Source organism: Poromitra crassiceps (assembly GCF_964638095.1).
Source record: "Poromitra crassiceps genome assembly, chromosome: 7".
Classification (NCBI taxonomy): Eukaryota; Metazoa; Chordata; class Actinopteri; order Beryciformes; family Melamphaidae; genus Poromitra; species Poromitra crassiceps.
The window spans coordinates 26,488,558-26,507,730 of record NC_139628.1 but is presented as its reverse complement, the minus strand read 5'-3'; the positions used below and the strand labels follow the sequence as shown (position 1 = coordinate 26,507,730).

Sequence of the window (19,173 nt, the reverse complement as noted above, 5' to 3'; positions counted from 1 at the left end):
ATGATTAATTTGATTGTGTCCCGGAGACTTCGGACCACTGTGGTCCAAACCAGGGGTGGGGTCTAACACAAGTCGGGGGTCTAACTCCCAGGAGGGGGTCTAACTCAAGTCGGGGGGGTCTAACTCCCAGGAGGGGGTCTAACTCAAGTCGGGGGGGTCTAACTCCCAGGAGGAGGTCTAACTCAAGTCGGGGGGGTCTAACTCCCAGGAGGAGGTCTAACACAAGTCGGGGGGTCTAACTCCCAGGAGGGGGTCTAACTCAAGTCGGGGGGTCTAACTCCCAGGAGGGGGTCTAACTCAAGTCGGGGGGGTCTAACTCCAGGAGGAGGTCTAACTCAAGTCGGGGGGGTCTAACTCCCAGGAGGAGGTCTAACTCAAGTCGGGGGTCTAACTCCCAGGAGGGGGTCTAACTCAAGTCGGGGGTCTAACTCCCAGGAGGGGGTCTAACTCAAGTCGGGGGGGTCTAACTCCCAGGAGGGGGTCTAACTCAAGTCGGGGGGGTCTAACTCCCAGGAGGAGGTCTAACTCAAGTCGGGGGTCTAACTCCCAGGAGGAGGTCTAACTCAAGTCGGGGGTCTAACTCCCAGGAGGGGGTCTAACTCAAGTCGGGGGGGTCTAACTCCCAGGAGGGGGTCTAACTCAAGTCGGGGGGGTCTAACTCCCAGGAGGGGGTCTAACTCAAGTCGGGGGGGGTCTAACTCCCAGGAGGAGGTCTAACTCAAGTCGGGGGTCTAACTCCCAGGGGGGTCTAACTCAAGTCGGGGGTCTAACTCCCAGGGGGGTCTAACTCCCAGGGAAGTCTAACTCAAGTCGGGGGTCTAACTCCCAGGAGGGGGTCTAACTCAAGTCGGGGGTCTAACTCCCAGGGGGGTCTAACTCACGTCGGGGGTCTAACTCCCAGGGGGGTCTAACTCAAGTCGGGGGTCTAACTCAAGTCAGGGGTCTAACTCCCAGGAGGGGGTCTAACTCAAGTCGGGGGTCTAACTCCCAGGGGGGTCTAACTCACGTCGGGGGTCTAACTCCAGGGGGGTCTAACTCAAGTCGGGGGTCTAACTCAAGTCGGGGGTCTAACTCCCAGGAGGGGGTCTAACTCAAGTCGGGGGTCTAACTCCCAGGAGGGGGTCTAACTCAAGTCGGGGGTCTAACTCCCAGGGGGGTCTAACTCAAGTCGGGGGTCTAAAGCCTGGATTATGCTTGACGCTTTGGCCGGCCGCACGGAAATGAGAGACACGGAATCCTGACGAGGAAACGTGTGGAGCTTTTATACTCTGTGTGGGTTTCTGCAGGCGGAATTGAGCGCGAGTCTTGAAAACTCCACTTTGTCCGCCCAGCCGCGTCCGCGTAGTTACAAAATTCGGGGTGCGCACGGCCGGTCGAAAACCGTCCGCACGGAGCCTTGCGGAGGGGCGTGTCTGCTGATTTGACGTCACTTTTCCGCGCGGACACTCGCGTTCCTCGCTGATGCGGAAAGCATAATGAGACCTTTACTCCCACAGGTCCACTCATTCATTAAAGGATAAGGCCAGTGTTTTTGAATGCACTGCTTAGCATCAAAACAACCTCTGCTCTACTCGTTTACTTTCTGACTTCCCCCATACCGTGCTTAGCCGTCAACCTGGAAGTCATTGTAAACAGTCAAAATTGTAATCTAGAAACCTTGAGATACAAGCCCACAAAGACATACAGCACAGTTCCACTGTAGTCTACCAGTATCACAGATAAAAACATTGACTGTACAATTTGTTTTCTGCCATATTGAGTAAAACATGCCTCGTTTCTATAAAATAATGCTAGTTTTGCTTTGCAATGATTGAGTTAATTCACCGATGTGTTTTTTGAAGCATAGCTTTTCATCCAGCCAGAAACCGAGGTATTTGTAGCAGGATACTTTTTCAATTGGTGACCCACTAAGGGTGGAAATATTCACTTCCGTGGAACGGTTATTCAATTTCTTTGAAAACAACATGCAATCAATCCTCAATCACAATGCATCAAAAAACACCAGCCCTGTCCTTTAAGATAGAAGAAAACAAAACACACCTGTGTCGTCCTCGCTGTGTTTCCTTTTAGCAGCGGTGGAGGTTTTCTCAGCCTGCTCTTCTTCCTCCTTCTCTTCCTCCTCACCACCTGCTTCATCTACTGTCACAAGAGTCTAGAGAGAGAGGGGAAAATTATGTCAGAAATGGCAGGGGAACTGCAGGTTTCTCCAGTGGTTCGAAACAAACATTTCTGATAAAAAACACTCCGATATCAACATCCTGTTGAACTCTGACCTTCAGTTGTTGCTTTCATGAAGTGTACCGATGTAATGTGTGTGTGTGTGTTTGTGTGTGTGTATGCTGATCCAATCTGTGATAATGGTGTACAAGAAAATACATTTAGAGAAGATGGGCCTAGCTAAAGAGAGCTACGGTTAGAACGAAAGAGGGGTTTTGAGGAAAATATACAAAACGTAACTGAAAAATGACAGAATAATTAATTCCAACGTCACTTCCTGACAACTTTCACCTCACCTCTGGGTTGAAGGAGTCTGCCGATTCATTCTGGCCAGGTGGGTGGTACTCCTGCGTGCTCGGCTCCGCCCTCACCTCATCTTCTTCCACAATTTCGTCCAGAGTGATCAACTCCTGCAGCTCTCCCTCTGTGATCGCTCTGTCCCTCTGTGCTCCTCCTTCCTCCCCTCCCGGCTCATCCTCCCCGACCTCATCCAGAGTGACCATCTCCTTGGTGTCCACTCCCACATTATCCTCCTCCTCCTCCTCGCTTGCTCTCCCTCGCTCCTTCGCTCTCCGCCTCCCTCCTCCTCTGCTGCTGCTGTTCCTACTAGTTCCGAGTTGCTTCTCTTTCACGGCAGCTTGCCTCTTCCTCAGCTCCTCCTCCTCGGCCGCGTTGTCCGGGCAATCCTCCTCTTCCTCGCTCAGCTTATCCAGGGTCACCAGAGCGCTCGCCATTTCAGGCGCTGTTTCGTAGCCCTCCGTTCTCTCGTCTTTCTTGACGGTGTCTTCTTTCTTTTTGTGCTTGGGCGGCGCAGCATTCGTCTTTGCGGATTTGTCCTCTTTCTTATCCTCTTTTTTAGGTGTTCCTTCCTTCCTTCTGCCGCGGGATGCTTCTTCGGATGTTCCTGCAAGAGAATTGCTGCTTTTTGTTCGCGTGTCCTCATTTTTAGCCATTTTGTCCTCTTCTGTTGCTCGTTCCCTCTTTCCCCTCTCGGGCTGCTCTGTAGTTTTCAGATCGTCGGTGACCGCCTTATCCTGATCTGTGACCTCCTCCTCCCCGGCCGCTTTTTCAGATGAGTCTTCTTTGTCGCTCTTCTTCGGTGGTGTGCCGTCTTTTTTGGTCACTTTAACCTCTTTCTTTGGTCTTCCCCGCGTCACCCTTCCTCCAGATGGTTCTACAACGGCCGGTTGATCAGTAACGCTCTCGTCCTCCACAGAATGTAACATCTGATAAGTAGCTTCCTTCTCGCTTACCAACTTCTCGCTCTTCTTTGTTGGTGCGCTGTCTTTTCTAGATGCTTTCTCTTCTTTCTTGGGTGTTTTCTCCCTGTTGCCTTCATCTGAATCTCTGTGCCTCTTTCTGGTCGGTGGGTCCTCTTTCTGAGCCTTTTTTATCTCCTCCTTTTTAGCTCGTTTCTTCATTGGTATCTCCCTCCTTCCCTTGTTGGATGTTTCAGAGCCATTTATAGTCTCATCTTCCACAGAGTCCAAAATCTGATATGCCGCCTCCTCCTCGCCATCTACTTCTCCCGAAGGTTTTGTGGGAGTAATTTTGTCATATTTCTGTCTTCTTTCACTCCTCCTTCTACTGGACTCTTGTGTTGTGGTCAAAGCAACTGGAACTGGTTCATTCTCCACAGAATCTACTATCTGATACATTGTCTCCTCCACCATCTCTCCAACCTCTCCCTCTTTCTCAGAAGCTGCTGCAGCAGTGTCGCTCTTCTTCATTCGCGTGTTATACGTTTTAACAGCTTCATCCTCTTTCTTTGGTGATTTCTCTTTCTCCTCACTTTTGGATGATCTGGTGGTGGAGCCACTCCTCTTTGTTGGTTTGTCCTCTTCCATTTGTCGAAACTCTGCTTTACTAAGTTGCTTTACTGCTCTTTTGTCATCCTTCACCGGCAGATTTTTTTCTTGACCTGTAGCCGTTTCGTCTTCGACAACACTGTCTAGCACTTGGAAAGAATCTTCCATTCCCGTTTCATTGTAGTCATTGTCTTCATCATCAACACTGTCCAATACCTCATAGGTGTCTTCATGTAAAGTCTGGCTTTGCTGTGGTTCCGTTACCTGGTTTTGGTCCCCAGCAGAGCCATGGTCCATCGCCCCATCTGCTTGGTCGTCCAATGAATCAAGGATTTGGTAACTTTCACTTTCATCCGCCTCAGGTTTTTCAACACCATCTTCTTTTCCTTCATCCCTGCTTTTCTCCTGGTCTTTTATGTGGGTTTCTTCATGAGAACCAGGCTCCAGAGGGGAGGAGGGAGCCTGGGCCTCCCTCCCCACGAGAGGTGAGCTTCTCTGGGCTTGGCTTGCCACATCTAACCCCTCTCCCTGTGGAGGCGTATGCATCTCTGATGATTTTTCCATTTTTGCCTCTGACTCAACACTTTTTACTGCAGTAGCCTCTGCTGCCATCTTGTGGTCAGATTTTGCTACTACACCCTCTGAGATTAATGCCACTTCTCCAAGTGGCTGAGAAACTGCTCCTGCCATCGTTTGCAAGGCAGGCTGGGATTCCTCCTTCATTGGAGTGGCACTGTCTATCAACACCTGATCAGTCGCCGTTGTTGTTTTTGCCATTCCAGTAGCAGCAGAGGACGACCGGGTCCTACTATAACCTGAGGCTGCAGATGTTTTCACAGGAGATTTACCAGCGGTCTTCTTCTGTTGTGTTTTCTGAGCAGGGGAGGAAGGGGGTTTTGCAGACAGAGAAGAAGTGGAGCCCTTACTGAGATTGGTGGAGGATGGGGGAGTGGTAGCGGATGTGGTGGTATCAGATGAGTCCTTGGACTTTTCCGGCGACGACACAGAGGACAAGTTAGAGGATTGGGCGCCTTTTAACGAGGTTGGGCTCGATTTGACTTTATTTGGCACGGAGTTCTTTGCAGAGTCTTTTGAGGATTCCTTTGAGCTCGCTCTGGCAGCGGATGAAGAACTGGAGCTTTCCTCTGCTCGTTTTGACTTGGAGGATTGTTTCGATGAGGAAGTGATCTTGGACGAGCCAGGATGGCCGGAGGGGGGTGGTGACACCGGAAGGCAGGAGGAGCTTGTGTCTGCATCGTCGTCACCAACTTCGTCCACAGTGACAAAGTCGCCGAAGTCGAAATCTCCCCCATCGAAACCGCAGCCGTCTGAAGAGTGGGTGTCATCTGTAAGATCGTCTCTCACAAGCGTCTGACCCTGGATGGAGAATGAAGAAATAAATAAAAATAAGAATCCACATTGTTCAGTGTCTTACTATAGGAATCTTTCACATGCCACTGCATAGACAGACATTGGCTGTTGCAGGGATTGAATCTGCACGCTTTCGGTTCAAAGATGGAGGGAGGGGAGGGGTGTGAGAGAGAGAGAGAGAGAACTAGATGTTCACCTCTCTTTGCGGTGAGTCTTTAGACTTTTGGGTTCTGGAACTTCTACTGCTTCTTCTCCGACTCTGTGGAAAACAGAAAAGATAACAAATAATTACCATGATTATGTTCATTTTGTCCAGTGTCACTAATTAAGGACCACAACGTTTCAATCAAAATGAGATATCTACCATTTGGGGCGGGGGGGGAGGGGTTGTAATGGTCTGTACTGAAAATGTATGCATTCATGGTAGTATATACAGCGGTGTATATGGCTGTATATGACTGACAGGTAATGGAGAGTGAGAGAGTGTGTTCACCTCTCTCTGTAGAGACTCTGTTGGCTTCTGGCTTCTGGAGCTTCTACTGCTTCTGCTGTGAGTCTGAAGAGAACAGAAAGTGGGTCAAAGCTGTTATGTACGACTCAGGTCCCTGAGAACCGACGCGCTTCAAAGGTCGAGAGGCAGCTGTTGTTGCTACTCCGCAGCTTTCTACACATTGGTGCTTCAAGGTTTTGTTTGTTGTTCATCTATGACCCAAAAAAAAGGCAGGTGATCCCCCCCCACCCCAAGTACAGCATTAAACAGTAGTCAAGTATTTGGCATTTTAACAGTACTATATCATTTATTTAACATTATTTTATAATGTTATAATATTAAATACAGTAGATACTGAGTTAGCTATACATGAGTGGGATTTAGTTTATGCATTAAAAATAAAACATAAAAATAATACATATTAGATTTATTTGTTGAGCTACTTATTGATGGCCTCTAAGCTGGTATGCTGCCAACCAGCACGAACACTGAATACAAATAAGCAGAACCTTTTAACTGTAACAACACACTGTTTTTATTTCTCATAACTATTCAGCTTAACTTTTCTTCAAACATCAACATAATAAACAAAATAAGACTTTTGCCTACTAGTGCAACTTGAGAAGAGGCTAATATGAAAAATCCCTAACCCTAAAAAAAATAAAAAACAAAAAGGTTCGCACGTGATCAAACCGGTTTGGGCTCGTACACCGAACCGAACCGGTAAAACCGGAAATCGACCCATGCCTAAACTGCGCATGTGTCGGAGCGAGGAAGCATGGCGCTAGTCTACGGCTCTCCCCAGATCGGCAGAGGGTGGAGCAGCGACCGGGGGGGGGGGCCGCAGGGGGAAATTGGCCAAGTAGAATTGGCGAGAAAATGGGGGGACAATTTTCAGGGGAGGAAAAAAAGAAAGAAAAGCATCCTAGAAAAGATGAGTGAAAGAAATATGAACAGAATGATGAAGGCATTTTGGATGTACAACAAGTGTAAATGGTGAGCAAGCTGGAAAGCTGAGCCTCACCTCTCTTCTCTCCTGGTTTTCTCGGGCGATCCGGTGCTGGCGGACGGCGGCCGTCAGGACGTGGAACATGTCCTGGTTCAGGGCGGGGCTGGAAGCGGCCGGGTCGGCGTTCCAAACCTCTGCCTCCTTTTCTTTGGCTTTCTCCGTGTCTTTATCTGCCTCTGCTACGGCATCGCTTCGCCGAGTGGCCGCTCCTTGAGGTTTCCACTTCCACCCCGACGCTCTTTTACTCAAAGCCCTGAAATGATATGGACGACACAGGATTCACTAGTGGGGCAGGGAGGCTTGACTCGAGCACATTTAGGTTTTATGAGGGCCAAAGACTGCTGCTTACACAAATAGTAAACTTTTAAAATGGTAAACAAAAAAAATACTGGGGGAAATCAAAGGAACATCTTTCCTCTTAAAAGTAGAGCCGCATCATTATGGCTAAAATGATTATCTTGTTTATTTTATTCGTGTTATCACAATTATTTATCACAAATATTAATGTCATGTTCTGGCAGTAAAAAAAACATTTTGTTTCTTTTCAATTGACATGCTTCAACCACTGCAGGTGTTCTTACATGACGGGGAATTACATTTAAGAATGTAGCCACATTCTGCAGAAACTAGACTATTAGGGGACATTCACACCAAAAGCGTTTTTGTTTCAGTCAGAACGCTATGAAAATCATGTTGAGAGCGCTTCCATGGTGCACAAAACACAGCGCACAGAGCGTTTTTTTTTGCGCTCCGTTTGTTTTCCCCCTGTAGTCGCGTGCAGTACAGATCAGAACACGACGACCACACAAGGACGGTAGCCAGCTGGTTTTGTCTGTTTGATGTTGTTCACTGTCAACATGAAAGCCAGATTATTGCCAATCCTGGAAGCAGCCGAGGATGAAAATCCCTCGGGAGGAGAAAAGGTAGGAGGAGTGAAAAAGACGATTTTCCTCTAATGTTCAACTTTTTTCAGCTTTAAAAACGCCCACAGTGTCCTCCAAAAACAATAGACGCCACCAGCGCTGAAACGCCATGGTGCTTTCATTAAAAGAGGAGCACGTCTAGCGCGTCCTTACATAGAGAATGAATTGCAGAAAGACGCTGGCAGCTCCAAAAACACTTTTGGTGTGAATGTCCCCTTATACTGTATACAATTATGGACAAATATTTGTGTAGCCTAAATATATATAGCTTTGGTATAAAGCCTGTTTCGGATAGGACAAACCTTTCAAAGCTCCTTTCAAAACCTCCAATCAAAGGCCTGGGGGGCAGAGAACAGAGTTATTCAGCTGGTTGCATGCATTCATTCCACAAGACACAGTGAGAAAAATTTCAACAGCCATCCCTCCAGTCTGTTCTCACACACACACACACACACACACACACACACACACACAGTGTCCGGGACCATAAAGCTTGTATTATGCTCACCCTGCCGTGAAGGGCGCGGGGGTGGAGCGGGCACGTCAAATGACGTAAATTTGTTGGGCGTGGTTGGGCGCTACCTCCGTCTGGCGCTCGCCTTGTGCATGATTTTTTTTCTAACGGCGCGAGCAGCGCACGGCTTCTCTCCAAACATGTCCGCTTTCAAGCCACTGAGCCCTGAACACTGAGCTGTGTTTTCGCCCCATTTCTTGACCCATGTGGTAGGCTATAAACTTTGATTTGCAACTGTTCGTTTTTAGTCATTTCACCAAGTAAATGTGTCGTGTTGAGAGCATTATTGAGAGAGATTAAAAGCATCACAGAGTAGGCAATCAGGGCTGAGAAGTAAAACGGCTTTCAGTAAAAACAAGTTTGGCGATTCCTTCATGTGCTGATGTGGGGTCGTTTGAGAGTGAAAGCGCACTCAGTACTGCACATAATAGCGTTTCATTGCGACTTTTCCACGGGCTGTTCTCACTATTACCATTGTACAATACATGCTGATCACTTTCTGAGTATAATGGCATCAGCCCCAGCGCGAGGTCTGCACGGTGACTCACGTTAAGCGGTCACGTCTAAGCATTCCGCGCATTCTGTTGTGTTCGGATGTGTGAAAGACGCTTTCATCAAATAACACTTTCTCCACACCATCCGAGTCAGCCATCTCAAAGCACACCTGGGGGGAGAGAGAGACAGAGATGGTATGTTTAGTATCAAGGTAGTCAAGTGAAAATGGAGACGATAGATAGATAGATAGATAGAGATAGATCAGAGGATGACAGACAGGAACTCAGCACACACACAGAGCGGAACCGAGAGAGAGGAGCGAGACAACGATTTACGTATGAAGGATCTGTTCGAAATGATCCCTGTATCAGTAGCTGCCTGGGGAAATTACTCTGTAGTAACCTAAATAAGAGAATACTAAATTCCCTCCACCAAATAATAATGTAATCAGTAAAAATCAAAATGGCTTTATCCCCAAACATCGGTAAACGGCCTGCATTTTATATAGCGCTTTTATCCAAAGTGCTTTACAATGAGTAGGTACATTCACCCATTCACACACCGATGGCAGCAGGTTACCACGCAGGGTGCTGGCACACCATCAGGAGCAATGGACACTTGCCCGAAGACACTTCGACATGCAGACTGGAGAAGGTGGGAATTGAACCACCGACCTCTTTTATCCAAAGCGGACGAGTGGACGACCCGCTCTACCTCCTGAGCTACAGCCGCCCCATCGGATCACATATATAATTTATATACACAACCTCGCAACACTCATTCAAACGCATGTACCAAACGAAAAATGGTTTAAAAAACAAAATCATGTTCAGTGTTTCCCACAGGATTTTGAGTTGATGTGACGGGGGGTGGACCGCAGCGATGTGTATTTGTCACATTAAAAAGGACCCCACCCCTCTCTATAGCGTCACGGTGCCTTTTCTTCAACTTCTATTGTTGTAATTACATGTGTCCCAGTTAGCGCCATACCAAAGTCATAAGATGATCATGAAATAGCGTATGCTGCCTGTCCCCTTAAACATCGGCTCACTACGGCTCTGTCAGAGCCGAGTTATGGAAAGGGAAGGGAAATATTTAATTGCAGGATGATGTCTTTTGGTGTACACCTTAAAATCAAATACGCGTTTGATTTTACAATATTTTGTACCCCTAAAATAAATAGGCTATTTACTCCTGTTTATCCCAATGTTTTTGTGTCTTTTAGTTTTAATCAATCACCTAAACGCTATATTATATCATATGATATTATATTATCATAGATTATATTAACTTTATTATATTATATAATTTGATATCTTATAATATATCATATAGATAAGATACAATTTGATCAGATCAGTGTTGTAGCTACATTAGGCTACCGATGTAAAATCTTATATTAGGGGTAAAAAAAATAAAAAGATTGAATACTATAAAATCTGGCCCTCACAAACACAACAAAGAAAACATCATCCTGCAATCAAGTAAAGTCTTTAGGTGATTTATGTAATTATCTATTATAAAACATTCATTTTAGTAAACTTGTTTCACAGACTGTTTGGCCAAGCAGTCTGCCGACCGCTGCCGACACTGGCGAGGTGTTTTTGAAGCAGATGCGACAGTACCATCGCTTCTCGCTGTGATCTGTGATTTTCCTGACTGTGGACTTTCCGAGGAGAGGCGGCCGCCTCCCCCAACGAATCACGATTAGGGATGTTCGATATTGGCTTTTTTACCGATATCCGATATCCGATAATGTCCAACTCTTAATTTCCGATACCGATATCAACCGATATCAACCGATACCGATATAAGCGGGCTTTTTTTCCACCAAAATTTCACGTAACAAGTTACATAATGTAGCTTAATGTAGCTGAAGAGTTCAATATGCATGTTGTGTTAAAGTTGTAAGTGTTAGAGAAGCGAGCTTGTGAACCAGAAGGTCGTCGGTTCAATCCCCGGGACCGGCAGGATAAATCTGGGTGGGGAAGGTGAAAAGGCAGCGCTTGCCCCTCCCTCATTACCACCACTGAGGTGCCCTTGAGCAAGGCCCTTAACCCCAACCGCTCCAGTGGAGCTGCTCAGTGGCCAACAGATCAGACTGTGGTTGTACTGGTCAGCTTCCAGGTATGAATGTGTGTGTGAATGTGAACAGGGCACTCCTGAAAAAGAGAGCATTGCTCTCAGTGAGACTCCCCCTGTATTAAAAAAAAAATAATAATATCGGCATGAAAACCGATACTGATATTTTCCGATATCAATTTTTTTATGCTAATATCGGCCGATAATATCGGTAGGCCGATAATATCGGACATCCCTAATCACGATGCATTTAATCGATCACGTGTCTTGAAAATGACATCTAACCCGTTCTACTCTGCCTCTGATATCGCTCAATCATCACTCCGCTGTCCTGTGTGTTTGTGAGAGAGAGAGAGAGAGAGACACGGGTCAATGTGGAGTTTTGCGAGGAAGGGGGGACGACGACTCCACAAATCTATCAATGAGTGGGAAACACTCATGTTTTATTGATTAAAAAAACAAACATTGATTCAATTTGGCAAGATGGACTCCATTAGAAACTTCTTCAGTGTGGTATAGGGGGAAGATCTAAAAAAAAGTCAGCTGAAAAGATCATTTTCTGCTTGTCCATGTCAGATCACACACACCGTGTACACAAGTGTATAACCCATACATGGGCAAACTACGGCCCCCGGGCCGGATGCGGCCCGCGGGCGCCACCTGTGTGGCCCGCGATGGGATTGCAATTTTTTTTTTTTTCCTTTTTTACACAGTGCACCTGAACGCAACATGCAAGATACCCGCTGAATAAGTGTCCAAATGTTCATGTCATTCTGGCCAATACTCCACTTCTGTTATAGCATTTCAGTCTGGAATATGGAATATCTTTCAATAATCTTTATGACTAAAAGGCTACATTGAATTAGAAATTTTAATAATTACTTTTTTTAATAACTTTAAAATCTAGCAGCCATATTGGCAGGTGGTCAAAAAAGTTAATTTCAAGCCCTGAGAGCAGGTGGTGACATAGGAGTGAGTGAGAAAAGGATGAAATATTGGTGGTTAAGACTGAATAATGACATCACAACTGTTAATTTAAAATTAGTTATTCCTCTAAATGTGGCTTCAAATGCACCAAATTTTTCACGCTGGCGCCGTTCGGCCCTCAGCAAAACCTGGTAGCGAGGACATTTTTTGTGGTTCATTTCGGCGTCCATGATATTTCTTTGTGTGGATTTGCGAGTAGTGGACAAAATAAATAAATAACCTAATAACATTGCTTTCAGAAACTCCGACTGGGCTACTTGGTTTGTATTTTAGGCACAGACTCAATTTTCGTTAACATCCTAATTTTGGTATTTCCGTGACTATTTGCTGTGTTTGTACCCGGTTGGCGAGCGGCAGGCAGTTGCAGACGGGAGCGAGTCCGGACACCGTGCTCATCAGGTGTTTGATGAGGTGCAAGTTAGGCTTGTCGATCTCCACAGTCAGCAGCCTCTCTTTCAGCGTGTCCACATTTACAAGAGGCTGAAAGCAAACACGTTAAGTAAGTACGCTGATTATCGTAGAGTCAAACAAGTTTTAAGACATTTCAGTAGAAAGATGGTTTAATAAATAAATAAAAAAACAGACTTACACTGTTGCTCCATGTCATCAGGTTTCTGTACATCATATCCTGTGAAAAGATCAAAAGTCATAGATTATTAGATTAGTCATTATCTTTGACTTTTTACATACAACTAAGCAATTAACAGAAACAAAATGAATCAATAGATAAATCAATAGGGGTGCGGCAATTGATGCCGCTCAAGATACAATACGATACACAATATTGTATATCCTGTATATCCTTATTATCCTGTTCATGTGTTTATATGTGCCTGTATATAGGTGATACATATTAACACACTCATCCAAATGTGTGTGCGTGCGTGTGTGTGTGTGTCCATCCATACCTCCATGTATACTACTGTTATGGGCTGCAAGAGGAAGTGGAGGCTGAGCTCAGAGCCTTGGACAGAAACCGGGCTTTTAATGTGGGACCGGACGAAATCACAGCACTTGGTCCAATCACCGAAATACACAAAGGCCTGGAGGAGAGGAGAGAGGAGAGGAGGCTGGATCAACATCAAATATCGGTCATTGGTAACTTGGGCCAATTGAATAAAAATATCACCGCCCCCATGTAGGGATGGGCCGGTTTCTGGTTTCAAGTTATACCATGGTTTCAAAGAGTCACGGTTCCGAAATCACTAATATTTCCCATCATACCGTTGTGACGGTATCAGCTATTTTGGCATTTCTGCGTTGCACTGCAGAGCTGTTAAGCTACAGCTGACTAGATGACAGGAGCCCAGAGACACGCACACACTTTTCACCAAGAGAACTGTTACACTGCACGGAGAAACCTGTCCAAAATGAAATGTGGGACTGAGTCAAAGTTAGCTTTCATGTTTAGCTGCCTCCTGTAGCAGTCTCCACTCTGGGCTGTGCCTGGCGGAAATTAATTTCCACCGTGCGTTGTCGCAGTTAGCAGCATCACGCTAACTAGAGACAGGAAGTGGAGCCGTTTTGCCTTCAAAGTAAAAGAGTAGATTTGGTCAGTTTGAGAAAAGTCTGACAATAATGCGGTCTTGGGCTGTGCAGAGCAACGTGAATAGTTAGAGAAGTATAATAGTATAAAATACTATAAACACATCACACACCATCCATCTTCAGAAAACATACACATTACACATACATACATCAAACTACATACATCTTAATTACAAAAAATTACACATGAAATTACACAATATATAAATGCAAATTAAAAAAGTGGCACTGTCACATTGTAGTACATGGAGTAAATGTCCTGTCTGTCTTACCCTAGGGGGGTGCGGGGGCATGCCCCCCCGCAATATTTTTTTAAACATTTTAAAGTAAAATGCATGAATTTGGTGTACTTTGAGAAAGCTTAAGAGCAAAATTAAAAGGCTAGATCTATGAAGAATATGTCATCATTACTGTGCTGTGGGTTTACAATGACAAACTAAATTTCTCCCTATAGGTCAGGGATACTCAACTTGCTTTGCCACTTTCGTGAAATGATAGAAGGCGAGGGGCCAGTTAATAAACAAACAATATACATTTTTCTGTAGCGGATTGTAGGTTTTTGGGGTGTCAGCCGGAGTTTAGGCTGACAGTGTTGTGCACACCGGATAGTTAGTTAGGTTAAGTTAGTTAGGTTAAGTACATACATAAGTGCCTGGGTAGCGAGCAGATGGCGGTATTTGACAATTTAGCAGCTAAATCATAGATTATTGAAAGATATTCCATATTCCAGACTGAAATGCTATAACAGAAGTATTGGCCAGAATGACATGAACATTTATTGGACACTTATTCAGCGGATATCTTGCATGTTGCGTTCAGGTGCACTGTAAAAAAAAAAAAAAAAAAAAATTTTTTTTTTTTTTTGGTCAACATCTTATTGTGGCGGTCAAAATATTATTGTGGCGGCCCGCCACAAATTCCTTTATGTATGGGAAACACTGTTGTAGTGCAAACTGTCTTACCCTCCTCTGCAGTGGCAGCACTGTCACATTGTAGTACATGGAGTAAATGTCCTGCGTCTCCAGGTACGGCCACACCAGCTTGGCCACATCGTCCTGCACGTAGCCTCCCGGCGGCAAACCGGTCATCATGATGCAGTTGGGCAGCGGAGTGGAGCTGCTCATCGTCTGCAGGAGACAACAGAGTGGTTACGTTCACACTGCAGCACCAAGTGGCCCGATTCTGACACTTCTCCCTCTTATGTGACAGATTAGAAGTTTGACCTGGCCCTTCAATCACATTTGCCGATTGACATCACTGATGATATCACAACTGCCCGAGTGACATCGCAGTTGGGCAAATGTGCACATCGGCCCTTCAATCACAGTTGCTCGAGTCGAGTGACATCACTGATGACATCACAACTGCCCGAGTGACATCACAGTTGAGCAACTGTGCATGATGAGCAGCTGTGCGAGCTGTCCAATTAACATCACAGTTGAGAATGCATGCAGTAGAATGCAGCCAGCATGGTCCCAATTTGGATGAATGGAGACGGGCCAGGCAGCAAGTTGAGCTGTCTGCCGAGTGTGAACAGGGTGCGAGACTAGTGGGAGACAAAAACAAGTGGCAGCAGCAACACAGCTACTGCTGTGTGGATAACGGTGAATTTCACTTGATTTGATTTCCAAAATGGCGATATATTTTGGAGTACTGTAACACCACAAAGACAAGTGGAAGAAGGGGTTAAAAGTGAGAAATGGACTTACCTCAATGTCCTCCAATCCTGTGATCGTCAGGTACTCTAAGAGAAGAAAAAACAGTAAGTGAGAACAAGGCTTTCTAGCTGCTGCTTCCTCGAACAAATACTGCACCCTTTGTATATGTCAAGGAGGTGCAGAACTGCTGCACAAAAACAAAGGGGTTTCCTGAAACTGGGCATACAATTATGATTCCCAATCGATCAGGTTTGAACCATAATTGTACAGCTCTAATGCAAGCGGCGGTTGCAAACATGTTTTGATTAAATGACTCAATAATTAGGCCTACCTTTTTGCCGGGCAAACGTGAACCAAGTTGTGCACTACGCCGTAACGTCACTCAGAGACCAGACCAGCGCTAAAATGAAGCGTGGAGATGCCTCTGGATACGGCGAGACCAACGTTAATTAATTATGATTCGTGGTAGGGCACATGAGACTTTTGATCAATCCGCAGAAAACAAACAGCTGCGCGTAGCGCGGCGGTTATAATTGACGGACGTTAGAGTTAATTCAACACAAGTAACGTTAAACTTCTTTAATGCAGTCTGCAGTAGCAGTTGTTGTCAGTGGTCTGTCTGTACACACTGACCATGACAACACAAACCACGGGTTTCTACCACTCTAATCTCCTCCACCAGATAGATAGATAGATAGATAGATAGATAGATAGATAGATAGATAGATAGATAGATAGATAGATAGAGCAATTGTGTTCGTCTATCCACCTTATTTTTGAATGCCCCGCTGTACAAATAATTGTGGGTACAAGTTCCGGTTTAACGTGACTTATTGTTGCAGCTTGCAATTTCCTAAAACGATATTCTACTTGATTTGAAAAGATGGCCGCCTACACCCTACACTCCCTTGTAACCTGGCTGAATTGAACATAACTTGGCCAATAAGTATGTAACATACCAAATAAAACAACAGTAATGTCTTTATTTGATGTAGAATGCAGAGGACATGTAACTGTTTCGTTAAACTCGCGTTCCAGGAATATTGTATTTACTACGCTGCTCTAAAATAACGTTAGTGGCGCGCGGCTCAGAGAGCCTGTTCGTCCTAGAAGCCACTCGCTTTGCGCCAGAACACAATCGATTTGGGGGTGGAACACGCCAGGATTGGCCAACGCCAACGCCCAGAACTGTCGAATCAAATCATCGACAGAGACGCTATGGCCCGCCTCCCAGTATTTTCAGTGTGCAGAGATAGATCGATAGAACGTTAGAAGTATAGCCAGCCACGTTATAAACAACTAATCAACGCTTATGGAAACGGTTTTGCCCGAAATGGTTAAAAGTGATATCAATTTGGTCATTCAGTGGCATTTTACTGCCATGTAACATAACTAACTAGCGGCTAATATTAGCCACAGTAGGTGATTATTACCCATGAATGCACTGCGCTCTTTTCGAGATTTTGAGATTTTTGTCCAGCTGGACCTCATTGGTGATTTGCTCTGTTCGCCCAGACGGGTGTCAAGCTGTCAGCAACAAGGCTGGGAGGATCACACCGGAAGAAAAACCCAGAGGCATCATGGCCGCTAGAAATAAGGTGGATAAAAAAAATGCTGTCAGTAATTTAGTTTGCAGCAAGTTGACAGGCAGCTCAATCGACAGTGATGACACCAGACATGCTCACACGTGCTGCTGGGAACCCGAGAAATTGCACTGTTGAATTTTGTGCCATTCGACCAATAAGATCACGGCTTTCACACGGTATCTCTGTCCGTCCGATCGACTTCAAACTGGGGAAGGAGCACTGCACTATCTTATCTGGGACCGTCTGTGTCTGTCCTTCGCCGATCTCCAGAACCCTTTGGTGGATCGAGTTCAAACTTGGGGAGTGCGCTTAGGGGGACCTGAATGGGGGGGAGGGGGCACGGGCACTGCACTAGTCATTTCAATTCCCAGAGACTGAAACTAGTCAGATGTTATAATGTAAGATAATGGAAACCTCACCTGGGATGTTGAACCAAGGAGAAGCCGTGGCAAAGAAGAAGGGAGCAGCTCTCAGTGTCACGTAGAACGGCGGAACGGACCCGGGTGGAACGGCGACGCCCGTTGACGGGACGGTTGACCCGGTGACGGCTTCCTTGTGGTCCGGCAGAGCGTTCAGAGGAAGTTTTGGAGCTGTAGATAAAGCAAGCAACGAGTCTCCTTTAATTATATCTGAACAGCGATGAAACAGAGGCACACTAGCTGGGCTATCAATTTGTTTGTTTTTTCTCTACAAAGTATGGGTATTAATTGAAAAGGCTGATTAAAAACAGCAGAAATTTGTCAAATCTCTTCAATATTGTTCCCTGGAAGTAAACCTCAACACCAGCAGACGCATGAGAGTTCTTACGCTGATACACTACGTTAAGTTACGCCTACGTTTTTGGAATATCAAATCATTTTTACGATTGGTTTTCCTCAACTAAAAGAGAACATTTTACATCTTCCGTGTGAAATTGTTAAGAGTTTATTTTTCTTCACTTGGACGTGCTTACCGTGTGCTGTGCAGGAGCCTTGTGGAACGTGCAGCCTGATGACTTGGTAGCCGGGGAGCTGCTGCAGGTGGCTGAACCAAACCCCGAGCCGGTCTGCATCCTCCACAGACTCAAACTCTACATACACCTGGAACACACACACACACACACACACACACACAAGTAAATGATTGGGTCGGCCGCGCCCAATGATTATTTTCACTGTCCTCTAGATTAACCATTTAGTGCAGAATGATTATGCGCGCAGCGCACTGATGTCATAGGCATTGTGACATCATCAGTGTGATGTCATAAGAGCAGTTGGGATGTCATCAGTGAGTGATGTCATCAGTGAAGCAATTGTACCATCCCAATAGTGCAGGCGTGGCCACGCAGCAGCCGAGCTGCGGGCGAGGCCGAAGTTGAGCAATTGTACGCTGTGTGTGTGTGTGTGTGTGTGTGTGTGTGTGTACCTTGTTCAACAGAGGCAGGTAGTTCTTGACGCCTCCCATCTTTGACAGTGCCGCCCTGAGGTGCTCGGCTTCACCCGACAAAACGTTCTGAACACCCACCACTCGCATGGACGTAGCTCTGATCTCAGCTGAAGACTAGAGGAGAAGACAGGAAGAAAGGTCCCACACCAGGAAGTAAACAGGAAGATGAGTCCCTCCAGGAAATTGCGATTGTGATAATTAATGCAAATTGAATCCACTCTGCACAATATTTGCGGGGGCTTGGGATTTGTCAAAATTCCTGTGATTTCTCTGCAAAAATGGCAAAACGGGTACCTCAACTTGCAATTTTTGACACTTCCTGCAATTTTAACAGAAAAATCACATACAACTTTACAACTTTGCAAATTATATTGCGGTTTGAGAAAAGTTGACATTTAGGTAGTTAGAAAAACAAAATTGCGATCTTGTGCTTTGGGGGGGACACGACAGCATGGTTCTCAAAGTAGTTTAGTAGCTCAGGAAACTTCACAGTCCACCACGTTTATCTGCATCATGTCCTTCCACCATAAAGCAAATCCTCAGCAGCCTCGCACTGCAACGTCGGGTACAACATTGATTTGACAATGCAGGCTACTGGAGCTGCATTTGAGAACGGCATCACATTATACATTAGTTTGTTATTTATTGAATTCATCTTGATGACCCGCTCGCTCCACTGGAAATGGGAACTTATGAAATCTACCGTGACAGTTCAGCTCACTCCAGTGCTCTGTGTGTGTGTGTGTGTGTGTGTGTGTGTGTGTGTGTGTGTGTGTCCGCTCACTCCCGGTTAATCAGTTAATTAATCGGTGATGGTCCTAATGGCAATTAATCAACTAAGAATAATCATTAACCTCCCTAGTGCCTATGTATTTCATAGACTCTTTTTGTTTAGTTTAGAAGTTTAGTTTAGTAAAAATCACATGCCGTCCCTTTAAACTAGTGAGAAGAGATTTGTGTGAGAGGGTGTGGTGTGTGTGTGTGTGTGTGTGTGTGTGTTACTTACGAGACCGCTCAGGTCCATCAGAAATCTATAAAAGCCACCCTGAAACAGACACAT

General features: G+C 45.6%; 1 protein-coding gene across 1 annotated transcript in view; it reads right to left on the bottom strand.

Annotated features, from left to right (window-relative positions):
• Positions 1 to 1,648: 1,648 nt before the first annotated feature.
• The window catches only part of LOC310779500 (uncharacterized protein), a gene marked incomplete at both ends in the record, with an annotated part of 79,647 nt that continues 62,122 nt past the window's right edge, over positions 1,649 to 19,173 (bottom strand). Inside the window, 17 exons of the mRNA XM_083640031.1 lie at positions 1,649 to 1,656; positions 2,041 to 2,152; positions 2,514 to 5,402; positions 5,593 to 5,655; positions 5,890 to 5,952; positions 6,911 to 7,148; positions 8,121 to 8,156; positions 8,881 to 8,996; positions 12,236 to 12,376; positions 12,486 to 12,524; positions 12,805 to 12,939; positions 14,407 to 14,571; positions 15,154 to 15,188; positions 17,108 to 17,278; positions 17,641 to 17,767; positions 18,093 to 18,227; positions 19,120 to 19,158. Of these exons, the coding sequence (XP_083496157.1) occupies positions 1,649 to 1,656; positions 2,041 to 2,152; positions 2,514 to 5,402; positions 5,593 to 5,655; positions 5,890 to 5,952; positions 6,911 to 7,148; positions 8,121 to 8,156; positions 8,881 to 8,996; positions 12,236 to 12,376; positions 12,486 to 12,524; positions 12,805 to 12,939; positions 14,407 to 14,571; positions 15,154 to 15,188; positions 17,108 to 17,278; positions 17,641 to 17,767; positions 18,093 to 18,227; positions 19,120 to 19,158 (4,512 nt within the window). The remainder of the gene's footprint in view (positions 1,657 to 2,040; positions 2,153 to 2,513; positions 5,403 to 5,592; positions 5,656 to 5,889; positions 5,953 to 6,910; positions 7,149 to 8,120; positions 8,157 to 8,880; positions 8,997 to 12,235; positions 12,377 to 12,485; positions 12,525 to 12,804; positions 12,940 to 14,406; positions 14,572 to 15,153; positions 15,189 to 17,107; positions 17,279 to 17,640; positions 17,768 to 18,092; positions 18,228 to 19,119; positions 19,159 to 19,173) is intronic.